This window comes from Oncorhynchus keta, chromosome 8 (assembly GCF_023373465.1).
Source record: "Oncorhynchus keta strain PuntledgeMale-10-30-2019 chromosome 8, Oket_V2, whole genome shotgun sequence".
Classification (NCBI taxonomy): domain Eukaryota; kingdom Metazoa; phylum Chordata; class Actinopteri; order Salmoniformes; family Salmonidae; genus Oncorhynchus; species Oncorhynchus keta.
In genome coordinates, this window is record NC_068428.1 from 15179572 (window position 1) to 15197612 (window position 18041).

Here is an 18041-nt window from a genome sequence, read left to right on the forward strand (position 1 = left end):
ACTTTAAAGTATGAATACTTAAGCACTTTACGCCACCGCAAATATATGCATCCACTTATCTGTTAAATGCACATGATCGAGGACACATATCACTACAGGAGCCATAGCTGACACAAGTGGGGTGGCAGGTAGCCTAGTGGTTAGAGTGTTGGACCAGTAACCGAAAAGTTGCTAGATCGAATCCAGAGCTGACAAGGTAAAAATCTGTCATTCTGCCACTGAACAAGGCAGTTAACCCACTGTTCCAAGGCCATCATTGTAAATAAGAATGTGTTCTTAACTGACTGTAAGATCAAATATCTTTGTTGATATCATGCAGGTTTCTGTGATTTCAGTGAAAAGGCATCATAATCATCATGAATGTACAACCTGATGGATCAAGGAGGTATGGAGATATGCAATATTATGGATAGAGAACTGTAGCTAAAGAGGAACATTTACAGAAAGGGATACAGTATGGCAGTGTTTCCCAAACTAGGGGTCGTGACCCCATATGGGGTCGCCTGATTTGAAAATGGGGTCGCAATATAAAATTTCCGCTTCATAGAACCGGGGTTAAGTCATTAACCTCCGGTAGCTGCTAGATGCAGTTTCTTCCTACAAACGTGGCACTATCTTTTGAATGGTTTAAGCTCCAAAATATTATGATCCCCATCACTGAAAAGACAAGACTTCTGTTTCCCACTGCAATACCCACAAGCCATGCAGGACTCATTAGAACAGAGTGGACAAGACCAGGCACTAAATCAGACTGGGGGGGAAATAACATCATCAATGATGATCGTTTCTACACAGAAAATCATACAAAATTATTGTCGGATGATCTTCTGAACAATATATTTTCTAATGCATTTCAGTCACTTCAAACCATACTTCCTTCAGATTGAAATACTGTCAAAAGTACTGTCGGACTGATTTGTAATAGACTGCAATAGACCCATTTTAAAAAGTTAACATTGACCGGTGATTACTTTTTTTTTTACACTGATCACTTTTTTTTACATGGTGGGGTCACAAACATTCTTTGAAATCAAAATGGGGTTGTGGGGCCCAGAAAGGTTTGGGAACCCCTGTAGTATGGGGACTGTCCCAACATTGGACCGGGCCTCAGTAGATGGGAGGGGGATGGGTCTATCCCAATATTGGACCGGGCCTCAGTAAATGCGAGGGGGGGTCTATCCTCTCCCGTAGTCATGGGGACTCCTTGGTAATGTGTTGGGAATGACTGACTCTCACCCAAGATGGCCTCAGAGGGGGAGAGGATGAGAGAGGGGGAGATACCACTGCAAGCTGTCACAGGTAATGTCGGCTGGCACATGCTGTACGTACAATTTATACAGTGAATCAGCTGAAACGCCCGAGGGGAGGGTTGAAGGTCAATACTACATGCCTTCCTCCCAACTGGAGTGCAGCTGTCTGGCTGACATGTCTCTTGAAGTAGACGTGTGGCGGCATAATGATTCTCCCACGTCTGTGAGGTGGAGCAGGACTAGGCCAAGCCATTGACTTCAATTAGGGCCATAATCCAAACTGGTACGTGAGCTGGTGATGGTCTCTAAACCCAGGGGGGTGGAGGTTGGAGGGAGCAGTAGGGGGCAAATCCATGAATGTGTTAGGGCACAAGTGTATATGTTTCCAGGCCTAATTCACCAGACCATTGACAGAGGGGGAGAGCCGCCACGGAGGAAGGTTTTACCGCCTCTATAATCTGACATGTTGTCAAGACATTAGATACAGAAAATGGGTGAGTGTAGTGGAACCTAATTTGGCCTTTCTCCAGCTACTGGCAAGAGCCATGTTAAATTAGAATAAAAATTCATCTGCTCTGACAGCATTACCAAAACGGATATAAGCAAGAGTAATATTGGACAGTAAGCCATTTATCTTTACAGGCATAGACTTTGATAGCTGAGGCTGATAGTGGGTTGAGGCTCCATTTCTTCAGGGGAGGAGTGGGTGAGGAGGGGGGGCTGTCAAGGTAATCTATCTGCTGTATGACAGCAGCTCTCTGACGGCTGACGGACAAGTCAAAATGCCTGGGTTTTAAGTCTCCATAATATAAACTCAGCAAAAAAGAAACGTCCCTTTATCAGGACCCTGTCTTTCAAAGATCATTTGTACAAATCCAAATAACTTCACGTACTTCATTTTAAAGGGTTTAAACACTCTTTCCCATGCTTGTTCAATGAACCATAAACAATTAATGAACATGCACCTGTGGAACGGTCGTTAAGACACTAACAGCTTACAGACGGTAGGCAATTAAGGTCACAGTTATGAAAACTTAGGACACTAAAGAGGCCTTTCTACTGACTCTGAAAAACACCAAAAGAAAGATGCCCAGGGTCCCTGCTCATCTGCGTGAACGTGTCTTAGGCATTCTGCAAGGAGGCATGAGGACTGCAGATGTGACCAGGGCAATAAATTGCAATGTCCGTACCGTGAGACGCCTAAGACAGCGCTACAGGGCGACAGGACGGACATCTGATCATCCTCACAGTGCCAGACGTCGTATAACAACACCTGCACAGGATCAGTACATCCGAACATCACACCTGCGGGACAGCTACAGGGTGGCAATAACAACTGCCCGAGTTACACCAGGAATGCACAATCCTTCCTTCAGGGCTCAGACTGTCCGCATTAGGCTGAGAGAGGCTGGACTGAGGGCTTGTAGGCCTGTTGTAAGGCAGGTCCTCACCAGACATCACTGGCAACAACGTCGCCTATGGGCACAAACCCACTGTCTCTGGATCAGACAGGACTGGCAAAAAGTGCTCTTCACTGACGAGTCGCAGGGATTGAATTGTAGCTGGAGAGTCCATCATGGCCTGGGGTGGTGTGTCAAAGCATCATCGGACTGAGCTTGTTGTCATTGCAGGCAATCTCAACGCTGTGCGTTACAGGGAAGACATCCTCCTCCCTCATGTGGTACACTTCCTGCAGGATCATCCTGACATGACCCTCCAGCAAGACAATGCCACCAGACATACTGCTCGTTCTGTGCATGATTTCCTGCAAGACAGGAATGGCCAGCGAAGAGCCCGGATCTCAATCCCATTGGAAGAACTGGCAAATCTGGTGCAGTCCATGAGGAGGAGATGCACTGCAGTACTTAATGACCCCCCCTTTGTTCAGGGACACATTATTCAATTTCTGTTAGACACATGTTCAGTTTTTGTCTCAGTTGTTAAATCTTGTTATGTTCATACAAATATTTACACATGTTAAGTTTTCTGAAAATAAATGCAGTTGACAGTGCGAGGACTTTTCTTTTTTTTTGCTGAGTTTACATGTATGGTTTGAGACTTATTTCAGGTAGGAGAGTCTTGAATTAATATGTATTCCTGCTCTCTTTATTTGTATACTGTGTAGGTCAAAGTTCATAGGCCTTGACATCATATCAGTTACAAGACTATGTACAGTATTATTGTTCACTATAAATATAAATGCAATCAATAAATATGAACATGTAATATTACCTTTTGTCAATCAAATAGGTAACATGTAAGATATATGAATTGCTTCATAACGCCACTTTCCATAAAACCACTTATCCCAAGATTAATATCCCAAGATATTAATGTATGACTCCATAGGAAATCAAGGAAGATATAACTCACCCCGGTCACGTATCTTGGTCTGAACTGTACAGTCCCAAAGAGGCCCAAGATGACTGTGATGATGTGCACAAAGTTTGTGAGGATGGGAGCCCACTGGTACCCAAGGAAGTCAAATATTTGTCGTTCCAATATGCTGATCTGTAAGGGAAATGGAGAGAAATGAAATTAACTTTAGTATCAGACAAAATCGATGTCATCTTTGCATGAGGTTTGCTACAAGATTTGGGGCTGCAGGTAGTCTAGTGCTTAGCATCTTGTCCCAGTAAACTAAAGGTTGCTTGATTGAATCCCTGAGCTGACAAGGTAAAAATCTGTCATTCTGCCCCTGAACATGGCAGTTAACCCACTGTTCCTAGGCCGTCATTGTAAATAAGAATTTGTTCTGAACTGACTTGCCTAGTGAAATAAAGGTAAGTCGCTTTGGATAAAAGCGTCTGCTAAATGGCATATATTATTATTAAAGATGCCTGTGTACAGTTGTGGGCCATGTCAACTTTTTATTGCTGATCTGCTGGAGGGTATCAGAGCCCTGAGAGATGTGCTGGAGTGATATATTTCAACATTTGTGCTGGAAGGGAGGGAGGACAGGGAAATCTGCTTGAACACCACACCAAGGGGTCGTGACACCGGCATCTTTTCTCTCCTCCTCCCCATCACGCAGCTGTCTCGAATTGCCCGAGAGGGGCAGAGTTCCTCAGTGTCGTGTCCCCACCCACCTCGATGTTGGCCTCTGCGAGAAATTGAAGCTGGCAAGGCTAGACCCCTCTGCCCAGACCGTTTGGGTCTCAGTGTCTGATTGGACATGACACCAGTGTTGATACGACTATCAGCCATGGCACTTCAAAGGGCTGCGGTAAGGGGAAGGATAACAGAGTGTCCCAACAGTGTCAGAGCTAGATAGCGCTTCATAGCACTGACGCTAATGGTTCCCAAATCCCAACAACTACAGGAAGCTTTAAACTCAACTTCATATCTGCAACTAACGATCTTCTTATTTTATAGTCCTTACTAATAAAGCTATGTCTGCGCACTCCATTTTTTACAGTTGGCGGAGTAAAACAAAATGCCTGTGGGATAATTGGATTGCCCTCGCTGTAAATTCCGTGTGAACGGATAGAAAATGGCCTTTAAATATTTGTGAGATCTCAGTTTAACGAACCACCGCCTGTATTAAAGAACTCCGTGCACTTGCACAGGCAGTATTTTCCTGACTGGAATTCCTCGCTAGTGTTCCTTCGACTGACTGTTGATGAGCTTTGACTATCACAACAGATGCCACAACTAAATTAACTTCCCCTGTGAGTGCTCAGTGATACATTCCCCGATCCCGCTAGGCAATACTTCATAAATGTACTTTCAAGTCGTCAAAACACCAAGTTTCTGTCTATTAAATCCAGTCTGTCCATGGCTCAGTCCAGCCCAGGGCTGACCAGCTCACAACGCTGCTCCTGCCCCATTCTGTCTGTCTGTCTGTCGGTCTCTGGCAACCTAGCTAGTCACTATACATCTGGGTACTGTATGAGTACGGCTCATAGATCATACATTAATCCGAATGCACTGTTGGGTCCAAATGACAGGATTCAAATGTCATTCCAGGTACAAACAATAACTCACAAACTCACTGCTCCCAGAAGAGTTCGTAAATAAATGATAGTATTTTCAGGATAATTGCCTGCTAAACAGAGCCTAAGCTTGGCATTGTTTTATATATATATTTTTTTACATTTTATTGAAATGATTCCCTATGCATGCCAGCTATAACTATAGAGCTCAGCCTACCTTGTTCCATTGTATGACACGTAATGATCCTCTTTAATGCTTTGTTTATGAGAACTATTGCTCAGGGAATGACATGTCTCTCCATGTACAGGACCTTTATTGAAATAGTGCCGGCACAACTGTTACTCATCCAGCAGGAACTGATAAATTATGCACATTTTGTTTTGAAAATATAACCAAACGAAGTGCATGTATTCCACCACTGTTAGGTGAGGCGGCAGGTAGCCTAGTGGTTAGTGCATTGGGCCAGTAACTGGAAGGCTGGATCAAATCCCCGAGCTGACAAGGTGCAAATCTGCCATTCTGCCCCTGAGCAAGGCAGTTAACTCACTGTTCCCTGGGCGCCGTGGATGTCGATTAAGGCAGCCCCCTGCACCTCTCTGATTCAGAGGGGTTGGGTTAAATGCGGAAGACACATCTCAGTTGAATACATTCAGTTGCACAACTGACTAGGTATCCCCCTTTCCCTTTCAATCGTGTGGTATGCCAAGCGGTTCCTGACACCTACTGTATGTTTATCTGGGCCAGCCTCCATAATTACTATACCGTCATTTCATGTATCACTGGAATGAAAGGAAAACTGGTATTTTTCCATCTGTTTCCCCAGTAAATTAGTTCCCTAATCCAAAACCACACAACATACAGTCAGAACAGAGCAAGTCAGAGTCAGGGAGCCACGCTAGCTCTTCCATGCCACTACCACCCTGCAACAATAGCTCCTCCACACCACTACCACCCTGCAACACTAGCTCCTCCACGTCACGAATACCCTGCAACGCTAGCTCCTCCACGTCACTAATACCCTGCAACACTAGCTCCTCCACGTCACTAATACCCTGCAACGCTAGCTCCTCCACACCACTACCACCATGCAACACTAGCCTCTCCACACCACTACCACCCTGCAACGCTATCTCCTCCACGCCACTACCACAATGCAACGCTATCTCCTCCACACCACTACCACCCTGCAACACTAGCTCCTCCATGCCACTACCACCCTGCAACAATAGCTCCTCCACACCACTACCACCCTACAACACTAGCCTCTCCACACCACTACCACCCTGCAACGTTAGCTCCTCCACGCCACTACCACCCTGCAACGCTAGCTCCTCCAAGCCCCTACCACCCTGTAACGTTAGCTCCTCCACGCCACTACCACCCTGCAACACTAGCTCCTCCACACCGCTACCACCCTGCAACGCTAACTCCTCCACACCACTACCACCCTGCAACACCAGCTCCTCCACACCACTACCACCCTGCAACACTAGCTCCTCCATCTCACCTAATACCCTGCAATGCTAGCTCCTCCACACTACTACCACCCTGCAACGCTAGCTCCTCCAAGCCCCTACCACCCTGCAACGCTATCTCCTCCACGCCCCTACCACCCTGCAAAGCTAGCTCCTCCACACCACTACCACCCTGCAACGCTATCTCCTCCACCCTGCCAAGCCCTCTTATCAAAGCTCCTTCCTGTCTAACATTACACACATCAGGTCCTCCTCTCAGAGGCATTGTTAACATGTTTCTGCTGAACAGAAAAAGGCACAAAGAAAATAAATGGTGTTAATTAGCAGCACTCCATGGCATTTCCATGGCATTGGAGAATGAGAAGCCCTCCTGAAAAGCTGCCTGCACCTCACCATATCCGCAACTAAAGCAGGGAGCCCAGAGAGTCCTGAAGGGAGCCCATATGGCAGCTCAAAAGCATCCTGCCGCCTGGATTAGAAGGGTAAACAACAAGGAAACATGGTATATAGCCTGCAATTAAACATGCCGTGCTTCCACAGCGCATTCATAGGCCTCAACGCGAATAACAGCCATTGGTGAATCGTAACCCCTAGCATTAGTTACCTGATAATGTCTCAATGTCAAAGCTGCCTGATAAATGCTGTTCTCTGACTATGCAGTTGGGAGTGCCTGGTATTATTGGAGGAACTCCAAAAGACCCAAAGAGCTCAGCTGCCTCAGTATCACAGACCCTGTCCAATGGTGAGAGAGAAGCTGTAGGGTTTTGCTTACTGCCTGACACAGAGAGACACACCTCAGGCTATTGTTGAAGTCAGAGGGCCTCCCTAGTCATTAATGTTGTAACCGAGCCTCCTTTTATCATCACACATGTAAACAGCTCTCTCAAGCAGCTGTGCACAGAGTGAAATATTTATCAAGCAATTATCCATACATGAGTAATTATAAACATACATTTGGGGGAACCAATTATTGAGCTGGGCAGAAGAATGACCCTATTCACCAGGGAAATAACAGAGGGGATCCAAATAACATGTCAGATCTCAAGAGAAGGAATTTCTCAGTAAGTTATAACCCTTTATCGAACTAAAAACATCCGCAAGGGCAATCTGTAGGCCCTACAACAGTAATACGACTTTGAAAAATGCTATTAGTAAACCATTAAACTGTACAGATCTGTCATTATACTGCTATTGGGGTTTCTTCACTCATGGTAAAATAGTTTTGGTTTTTTTACTGCCGGGAAAGATCAGCTCCTCCTACACAGAGAATTCAGTTGATAATTCTGTTTGGTGAGGCTGTTTTACATAACACCTTCATTTTACCCTCCTGAAAAGAGTTGGAGAGAACCTCATTACTGAGGTACAACACAAGGATGATTACGGTAAAAGAAGTACACACTCCAACTCTACAACTGCTGATTGAAATGGAAGTTTATCCTCCTGGCTTCGTCAAAGCATAGGGTTTTTCTTTTTTCCCCTCCTTATGTGGAGGAGACATGAGCTGCCTCTAATCACTGAGAGAGAGAGAGAGAGAGAGAGAGAGAGAGAGAGAGAGAGAGAGAGAGAGAGAGAGAGAGAGAGAGAGAGAGAGAGAGAGAGAGAGAGAGAGAGAGAAAAGCCTATCAATCAGTGGTGGCAGCATGAATAGAGATGCAGCCTCATGTTGCATTCAGACAAGGCTCGGGAGGCTGTACGACACACAGCGGCTCTGACCAGAGCACATTAGCCCCGGAGTGTGGGGAGGTAATGTGAAGCCTGGGCTAGGGGCTCCCTCTCATGCAGAATCACAGATGAGGGCGTCACCATTGTCCGTCACTACGGCTACAAATCCACCTACAAATGCTCAGGTTTTTAGAACCTGGGGGAGTGAAACTCATTTGATTTGTTCATAGCATCAACACTTATCGATGGCACGATGGGCGTTCTGCTATGCAGCAATTGATAAACAAGCAGAGATATTATAAGGTTATTTACCTTTCGATTAATGTACAGTAGGAGTCAGAGGCTCTAATAATAATCTTAGTCTGAAACGGAAAATTGTACTGTAGCACACACTACGTGTACACAAAATGAAGAACACCTTCTTAATATTGAGTTTCAGTCAAGGCTTAAAAATCCGTCTCTAACCTGTCTCTTCCCCTTTTTCTACACTGATTGTAGTAGATTTAATAAGTGACATCAATAAGAGATCATAGCTTAAACCTGGATTCACCTGGTAAGTCTATGTCATGGAAAGAGCAGGTGTCCTTAATGTTTTGTACACTCAGTGTATACATGTCAGTTCATTTATGTCCCTGCAGTCAGTAGGCTACTGGATAAATCTCTTCCTTCTGTATATCAACCCAATCCCATGCTTGAGATGGTTTCATAATTTATTCACTGTGAAAGTGAGAAAAGAAATGTATTCAAAATATATTCAATATATCATTTAAAAAGGTTTGAAACAAGTCACTCACATCTGCAGTGGGTAGGGCTGCCTCTCAAAACACTCTTGGATGGAAAGAAAACACTTAATGAGAATTGTATGATCAAAATGAATATGCAGATTTCTCAGCGATAGGCTACACCACTTGTGCATAAACAGTTAGACATGATATTCATGAGACGATCTTAACGCTATATCTAATCTGATAAATAATAAATCAGAACACCCTTTGCCAATATAAACAAGTAAAAAATATACATACGTTTTATTTTATTTTACTAAATAAAATATCAAACAATAGCAACATACTTCATAAATGCTGACATTTTGGTGTGAATTTATTATCGCTCCCAGGTTAATTTTGTTTTTTATTAAATGGAAAAAAAAAACTAATAATATATGCAAAAGTTTCATGAAATATTCACCAACATCATGTGCATGTGTCAGATGACAGAATAATTGTGAAATCATAAGTCATGAAAAATGTATGCATTATCACAACTTCCTTCAGGGAAGAGGGAAGAGATAAAAGACGCAGCTTTGGTGGAAGTGGAATCACTAAATATGAAGCACCCAGAGATGGTAGAGGGATATATATGGGGTGATGAAAGCATTCTGACAATAAAGGTGTACCCAGTACAACTCCTTGGGGAACACCATCCTTCTCTGCTGAATACAATGACAAGCATTCAGAGCCTGAGATATGCACATATTAATTCAGCTCCCTTTGTTCTGCCGTAGCAGTAGTCACCTTCTGCACTGTTACACTTGATGAGAAGATCTACCATTCTAACACAGTTGAACTTGAGGAACAACAAGACTTCAACTGAGAGGAACATATCTGAGAATCAATCAATACGCCCATGATGATTTTGTTTCTTCTTTTCCTGTGGTTTTATGAACTGTACCTTTGTGAGTACATGAAAAGTGATGATGCTGATGAAGTCGGTGTAAAGTTAAAGTTTCATATACACAACAAAAGGCTTTTAGAGGCTTGGAAGATCCTACCACGGAAAAGACTGAACAACTATGCATTGTCAAATCAAATTAAGGACACAACAAGCCGTAGACGTGTTTGTATTCACACGTGCTGGCATAATCATATACTGTTTGGATCACCACAACTTTTTATATGTTCCATGGGAAAAAGCATTCTGCCACTACAGAATATACATATATCCCAGTGATACAGACTAATGATATCCCTGAAAACAATTCACTGACACAGATAAAGCTGAGATGTCCCCCAACTTCATAGACCATTAAGCTTACAGCATCGTCTGTACAATGGGAGCGTATTGACAGTCCTTCATTTGTACCTTTCAGGCAACTAGATGTCAGTGGCGAAGAGCAGCCCTTTAGTTCGTGTGTGCTTCAAAATGACTTGATCATTAAATTAGCCTACGTATTTTCATACCTTCATGAAAAGGTATGCAGTAGTGAGAGAAAATGCACATGGCCATTAATAATTTGTCAAAAGCACATCACTGGATTTTTTCTTTAATGCATTTTATTATTTGGGGTATTTTTACCAGTTCGTGATGGTGAGAAATAAGGATGATAATTACCAAAAATACATTCAAAACGTACACTACATGGCCAAAAGTATGTGGACAACAGCTTGTCAAACATCTAATTCCAAAATCGTGGGTATTCATATGGAGTTGGTCCCCATTTTGCTGCTATGACAGCCTCCACTCTTCTTGGAAGGTTTTCCACTAGATGTTGGAACATTGCTGCAGGGACTTGCTTCCATTCAGCCAAAAGACCATTAGTGAGGTCGGGCACTGATGCTGGGAGATTAGGCCTGGCTTGCAGTCGGTGTCCCAATTCATACCAAAAGTTTTCGATGTGGTTGAGGTCAGGGCTCTGTGCAGGCCAGTCCAGTTCTTCCACACCGATCTCGGCAATCCCTTTCTGTATGTACCATGCTTTGTGCACATGGGCATTGTCATGCTGAAACAGGAAAGGGTCTTCCCCAAACTGTTTCCACAATGTTGGAAGCACAGAATCGTTGTAGCATTAAGATTTCCCTTCACTGGAACTAAGGTTCCTAGCTTGAACCATGAAAAACAGCCCCAGACCATAATTCCTCCTCCAGCAAACTTTACAGTTGGCACTATGCATTGGGGCAGGTAGCAGTGTCCTAGCATTCACCAAACCCAGATTCGTCCGTCGGACTGCCAGATGGTAAAGCGTGAATTATCACTCCAGAGAACGTGTTTCCACTGCTCCAGAGTCCAATGGTGGTAAGCTTTACACCACTCCAGCAGACGCTATGCATTGCACATGGCGATATTAGGCTTGTGTGGTGCTGCTTGGCCATGGAAACCCATTTCATGAAGCTCCCGACTAACAGTTCTTGTGCTGATCATGCTTCCAGAGGCAGTTTGGAACTCAGTATTGAGTGTTGCAACCGAGGACAGACGATTTTTACGCTCTTCTCTCTTTGGCATTCAGCAGTCCTATTTTGTGATCTTGTGTGCCCTACCACTTCGCGGCTGAGACGTTATTGCTCCAAGACGTTTCCACTTCACAATAACAGCACTTACAGTTGACCGGGGCAGTTCTAGCAGGGCAGAAACTTGACAAACTGACTTGTTGGAAAGGTGGCATCCTGTGACAGTGCCACGTTGAAAGTCACTGAGCTCTTCAGTAAGGCCATTCTACTGCCAATGTTTGTCTATGGAGAATGCATGGCTGTGTGCTCGATTTTATACACCTGTCAGCAACGGGTGTGGCTGAAATAGCCAAATCCACTAATTTGAAGGGGTGTCCACATACTGTTGTATATATGATATTGTTCTACAAAAAAATACAAATATAATAAAGGGCAAATAAGACACACATTAGGGTATTTTGTGCGTTCTAATCTACAGATATATGTGCCAGTCATCGTATTCTAGTCATGTGCTGTATGTTCCCATTGAAGACGCCTCTGTGAATGTAGGCTACATGTAGAGTCTTCAGTGATAGAAGACTCAGATCTATAGGGGCTGTAAAAGTGACAAATGCAGGCCCTTAGACATATGACAGGCCACATGGAGATGGGGCGGAGGGTATTGACACAGGACAGTGAGGAATGCAGTGATGTGAAACTAGTCTACACATTCAACTGAGTACAAAAAGTGTCTCCTGAACAGCTTGGGGCACTATGGATAATGAAATATGAACCAGTACTTGCGGAGATACACTGAGTTTACAAGACATTAATGACACTGTCCTAATATTGAATATGCCCTCAGAACAACCTAAATTAATTGTGGGTGTCGAAGGCGTTCCACAGGGATGCTGGCCCATGTTGACGTCAATACTTCCCACAGTTGTGTCAAGTTGACTGGATGTTCTTTGAGTGGTGGACCATTCTTGATATACACAGAAACTGTTGAGAGTGAAAAACTCAGCAGCGTTGCAGTTCTTGACACAAACTGGTGCACATGGCACGTACTACAATACTCCGTTCAAAGGCACTAAAATATTTTGTCTTGCCTATTCGCCCTCTGAATGGCACACATACACACTCCATGTCTATATTATCTCAAGGCTTAAGAATAATTATTTAACCTGTCTTCTCCCCTTCAATCTACACTGATTGAAGTGGATTTAACAGGTGACATCAATAAGGAATCCCAGATTTCACCTGGTCAGTCTATGTCATGGAAAAAGCAGATGTCCTTAGTGTTCTGTACACTCAGTGTACACGGGAACATTACAATGAATAAGTAATTAGAGACATACAATGCTGTTGTGATTGAACCAACAAGCAATTAAACAAAACGGACTCAAAAATATAATTGAATTCATTCTGCATTACATAATAGAAATGATACAAATAACAGTCATTCAAAATGCATCAGCTCCATCAACACTAAATGCTTTCTGTGCTGAAGTAAGCATTTAAACAACACGACAGCCATCTCAAACTGAATGTGCTGCTTGTCAGTAAGGAGACAAATGCAGCTAATGTCCTACAGGACATACCGTACCGTATTGTTTACAGAACTGTTATACATGCTTAAGTGGGCTGAACAGCTCCATATGACATCAAACAGACATTTAGCTATGGAATGAGAGGAAGCAGCAGCTCTCTTTCTTCCCTCTTCCCACCTCTGTAACCTTTCTATTGTAACAACAATGGATATCACGTCGACAACTCCTAGGGTAAGGGCCCTCCACCAGTCCACAAACTATATCACATAACCATTACTAAGAAGAACTGTAACCAACATACTGAGAATCAGAAGCGACATACAAACGTACATATACCGGACGTTTTTCTCTCCACTAGAGGTGATGGGAATATATGTACGATCCCTAAAACCCATGCCAGGTTTTTGTGCTCTATTGTGCTCTCTGGCCATAAATTCACTTTAATTTTCCCCTTTATGATTTTGGCACCAAATAGAAATGATTGGAGGAGCTATGATCCTTGAGTCCCTAATGATCTGGCAGGGCCAGAGAATCATTGTGAGGGTATTTCATTCCAAACTGTGCCTGCCTGAGAGCCTTATTAATAATATCAGCCATTGAGGAGCCCCTGAGGACTGATGACGAGCACTCATTTGCCACACTGGGCTTCTTGAGAACCATTGGGGAGAGCATTAATGACATGAGCGAGAATAGCTTCGGGAGGAAGGGGACAGAGTCGGAGTAAAACTCATCAGGATGTGGATAAGTGTTAATGAGGATAATTCATTTCAATATTAATTTGCATTTTAAGGAGCCATGGTGAAGTGTCAGTGGGGCCTGAATAGACCAGGAATAGACCTCAGTGTTGCCAACATGGCTGGAAGGTGCACCTTAACACTCTATGCAGCAAGTGGCTACTATCAACTTCCATAGACACTGAGTGAGGAGGAGGGAAATATTGTAGGCAATAACTGGCCGGCAAGGTCACCAATTCGATGCACAATTACTATGACAGAAGTTGAAATGATTCATGGTGAATTTCTGCTTCTTGAAAAAACATTACACACAGCTACAGAATGCTAATCAGAAAAACTCTGGAGGGCAAAACGAAATCATGTGGTCTGGTTTAATAGCTTTAAAGTTATATTCCTCATAACAAGATATTAATAGGGTTTTACAGAAATGGGATGACCTTAAACTGTCATCTTGGTTTTTATACATAGTAATTGGCCGTTTTTATTTATTTATCTGGCTGGAGAGCATTTTGGGGAATACGGTATTCTCAAACTCATTAAAAGCTTTCGGAGGACATCTGCTCTGATGACTGCATTACTACTTGGAGCATGCAGGTGCACAGATAGGAATCTACTTGTGCCAAACACATGCCCCTTTGCCCTCCCGCTCGCTCAGTTCCCTTTTGGGTGATGGTGTTCTAAACCCAATGCCCGCAAGTTGTCGTGACGTTGTCAAGTTAGCCACCCCCACCTGTCCGTTGTGCCTGTTGGTCTGCCCTGTACGGAGCTTGCGAGCGCCCGGGTCCCAGTCTGCCCTGTACGGAGAGTGCGAACACTCGGTATCCAAATATGCATGGCTTGAGATGCGGTCACGGGTCGAGTGTGTGTAGTTAGCTACCTAGTTTGAATATCAGCAGGACAGCCACAGCAGAATAACATTTGAGCAGCACTTGAAAACACTTGATTTTCATCATCATCAATATTCAGTCTGGTTGGCTGATACACGTGGCTGATACACGTGGCTGATACGCGCAGCAGAGAGACAGAAAGACATAGAGAGGAGGGTTCTGCATCAACGACCCTCTGACCCAACTCCATCCCTTCTTCGGGCGGGAGTTGCACATGGGGGCCAGGGCAGCAGCAACACAGGTTGTCTACTCTCTAGCTAACCAACATATACTAAAATATCCACACAAGCCACTAGCCAGTCAACCATATATCATGAGTTGGAGCACCTGCCCCCTGAAAGATCTTTTGCGGCCATCCAGAGATATTTCTGTTTGTTGACAGTTTTACTCTCTGTGGCAGGGCTGTATCGGTGTCCTGGTATCCCAAACACCTGCAACATACTGGCTGAAAGACTCCAAAATCCTCTCAATAAATTTAATGGGAAATATTACACGCTCAAGAAACCTGTTAACTAGAAGTCTCAGTGTGAGAGATACTGGGTCTGCCATGACTTACTCTCAAGACACCGATTCAGAGACTAGTTCAGATTGAGAGGCTGTTTGCAAAAAAATAGTAATATACCGTACAAAAAAAAGGATACACCATGTGTTGAATTGCATCAAATGACACACAAAAATGCATACAAATCAATGGGGGGGCAGACACTAGACAATACTAATATGTGCCCCATATAAGCCCCCCTGGAAACCCAAAATGCATTTGTTGATTAAAGTGCACTGGACTTGAACAGCTGGAGATATGAATTTCATTGATAAAGTCATCCCAGACAACCTAGCCTATTCGTTCTGCTCTTCATTTCCACAGGCTCTGAGGAGAAAGGCTAGATGTACCTGATCCAAGGCCTAGGAATATAGTCACATTGTACCCGCCAGGCGCATTCAAATGAATTCCATCAGTCTGGAAGCACTCGTGCATGCTGTCTGGTATTGTTCCTCTCATTGCTTTTGTAACTAAAGCAGCATCAACAATCAGGCCCCGAGACCCCTCTGAAATGTTTTCTTTCATAAACAACCTGCTGTGTGGCTACTGGCAAGGTGCTGACACTAACCTTAGGTTCACTATTGGGTTTGAATATATATGGTTTGGAGTAAGGTATTCACTTCATTTTATAGCATATGTTGTCATGTGGGAACAGTGGTGTCATGCACCCATTATTTTAGAGGGGGCACAAAGATTATGAGGATTGATGGGGGTGATGCCCCCCCCCACTGCCCTCCATCCTCAAGTACATTGCGCTCCCTCTAAAATGATGGCTGCATGACTGGCACTCATGGCATCATAATTAATACACACAACTCATTATATTATCATAAAATGCCAGATTACATTTAAGCCAAGTATTTTTAAGCATATTTTAAGCATTTCCCTTCCACGGGACGGTGGGGCTAAAGTGGGCTAACGCGATTAGCATGAGGTTGTAAGTAACAAGAAAATTTCCCAGGACATGGACATATCTGATATTGGCAGAAAGCTTAAATTCTTGTTAATCTAACTGCACTGTCCAATTTACATTATATATTACAGTGAAATAATACCATGCTATTGTTTGAGGAGAGTGCACAATTTTGAACATGAAAAGTTATTAATAAACAAATTAGGCACATTTGGGCAGTCTTGATACATATTTTTTAACCAAAATGCAATGGTTCATTGGATCAGTCTAAAACTTTGCACATACACTGATGCCATCTAGTGGCCAACATCTAAATTACACCTGGGCTAGATAATACATTATGGCCTTTCTCTTGTATTTCAAAGATGATGGTACAAAAAAATACAAAAGAACGGTTGGTTGTTCCTTTGTATTATCTTTAACCAGATCTATTGTGTTATATTCTCATACATTCCTTTCACATTTCCATAAACCTCAAAGTGTTTCCTTTCAAATGGTACCAAGAATATGCATATCCGTGATTTAGGGCCTGAGTTAAAGGCAGTTCGATTTGGGTATGTAATTCTTGGAGAAAATTGAAAAAAAGCAGCTAATCCTTAAGAGGTTTTAAGCACACCTCTTGAGCTGTCTGTATCCTAATGACTAGAGGTTATCTTTTTAAAGATAATACATATGCTTCTCTGCATCTCTGCTAAAATCTGTGTAAAAGATTAGTAGGATGATTATTCAGTACATTTAGTAATTGTTTGCTTTTCTAAAGTCTAGCAACCTTGCCAGCAGACATGCCAGCTAAGATAGGGGGGGGAGATAGACAAGCTATGTTATGAGGTTGGGAGATTGGGAACCTATCTAGCTGGCTAGCTAAAGCCAACTTCATTAAATGGGTAAGTGGCTAGTATTACAAAGAAACTAAATATGTTGTTGTTTTTTGCATCAAGAAGGAATCAATAGGCGACATAGCTTGATCAAATTAATTTACAAACATACCTCCTGTGAGTCCTGCCCATCACCGGCAGCTATGATGAAATCAAATGCTGTGTGTCACTCTACACTCATCCACCAGAGCAGTGGTTCCCAAACTTTTTATAGTCCCATACCCCTTCAAACATTCAACTGCCAGCTGTGTACCCCCTCTAGCACCAGGGTCAGCACACTCTCAAATGTTTATTTTTGCTATCCTTGTAAGCCTGCCACAAACACACTATACACATATATTTATTGTGAGTTATTGTCACAACCCCGGCTTGTGGGAAGTGACAAAGAGCTTTTATAGGACCCGTGCACAAATAATAATGTAATAATAATCAATACTTCTGCTCTTTATTTAGCCATTTTAGATATGAAACCTTATTTGTTCATCAAACATCGTGAATAACTCACCACAGGTTAATGAGAAGGGTGTGCTTGAAAGGAAAATAACTCTGCAATGCTGAATTGTATTGGAGAGAGTCTCAGTCTTAAATCATTTCAAATCAAATCAAATGTTATTGGTCACATACACGTGATGAGCAGATGTTATTGTGGGTGTAGCGAAATGCTTGTGCTTCTTGCTCCGACAGTGCAGTAATGTCTAACATGTAATATCTAACAAAGATAAAATGGCGCCGGAGAAGGCAGACGTTTTACATTCCCCCAACAGATTGTGTTTTTTTGTTAGTTTATAACTTATTTTTGTTTGTTTGTAACTTCTTTTTTTGCTTCTGAGAATTTGTAGGCTATCGAATAAACCCCCACTTGCTTCCATTCTGCTAGCAAACGTGCAATCTTTGGGCAAAAAAATAGATGACCTACACGGAAGATTAAACTACCAACGGGACATTCAAAACTAATATCTTATGCTTCACGGAGAAGTGGCTGAACGACACTACCAACATACAGCTGGCTGGTAATACGCTGCACCGGCAGGATGCCGGTTTCAGCAAATTTCTATCAGCATGTTAAATGTGCAAC

General features: G+C 43.1%; 1 protein-coding gene across 3 annotated transcripts in view; it reads right to left on the reverse strand.

Moving 5' to 3' along the window:
* The window catches only part of nkain2 (sodium/potassium transporting ATPase interacting 2), a 173543-nt gene that overhangs the window by 87961 nt on the left and 67541 nt on the right, over positions 1-18041 (reverse strand). For all 3 annotated transcript variants that reach the window (XM_035774794.2, XM_035774795.2, XM_035774796.2), the window contains exon 2: positions 3624-3761. In XM_035774794.2, coding sequence (XP_035630687.1) covers positions 3624-3761 — 138 coding nt within the window. The remainder of the gene's footprint in view (positions 1-3623; positions 3762-18041) is intronic.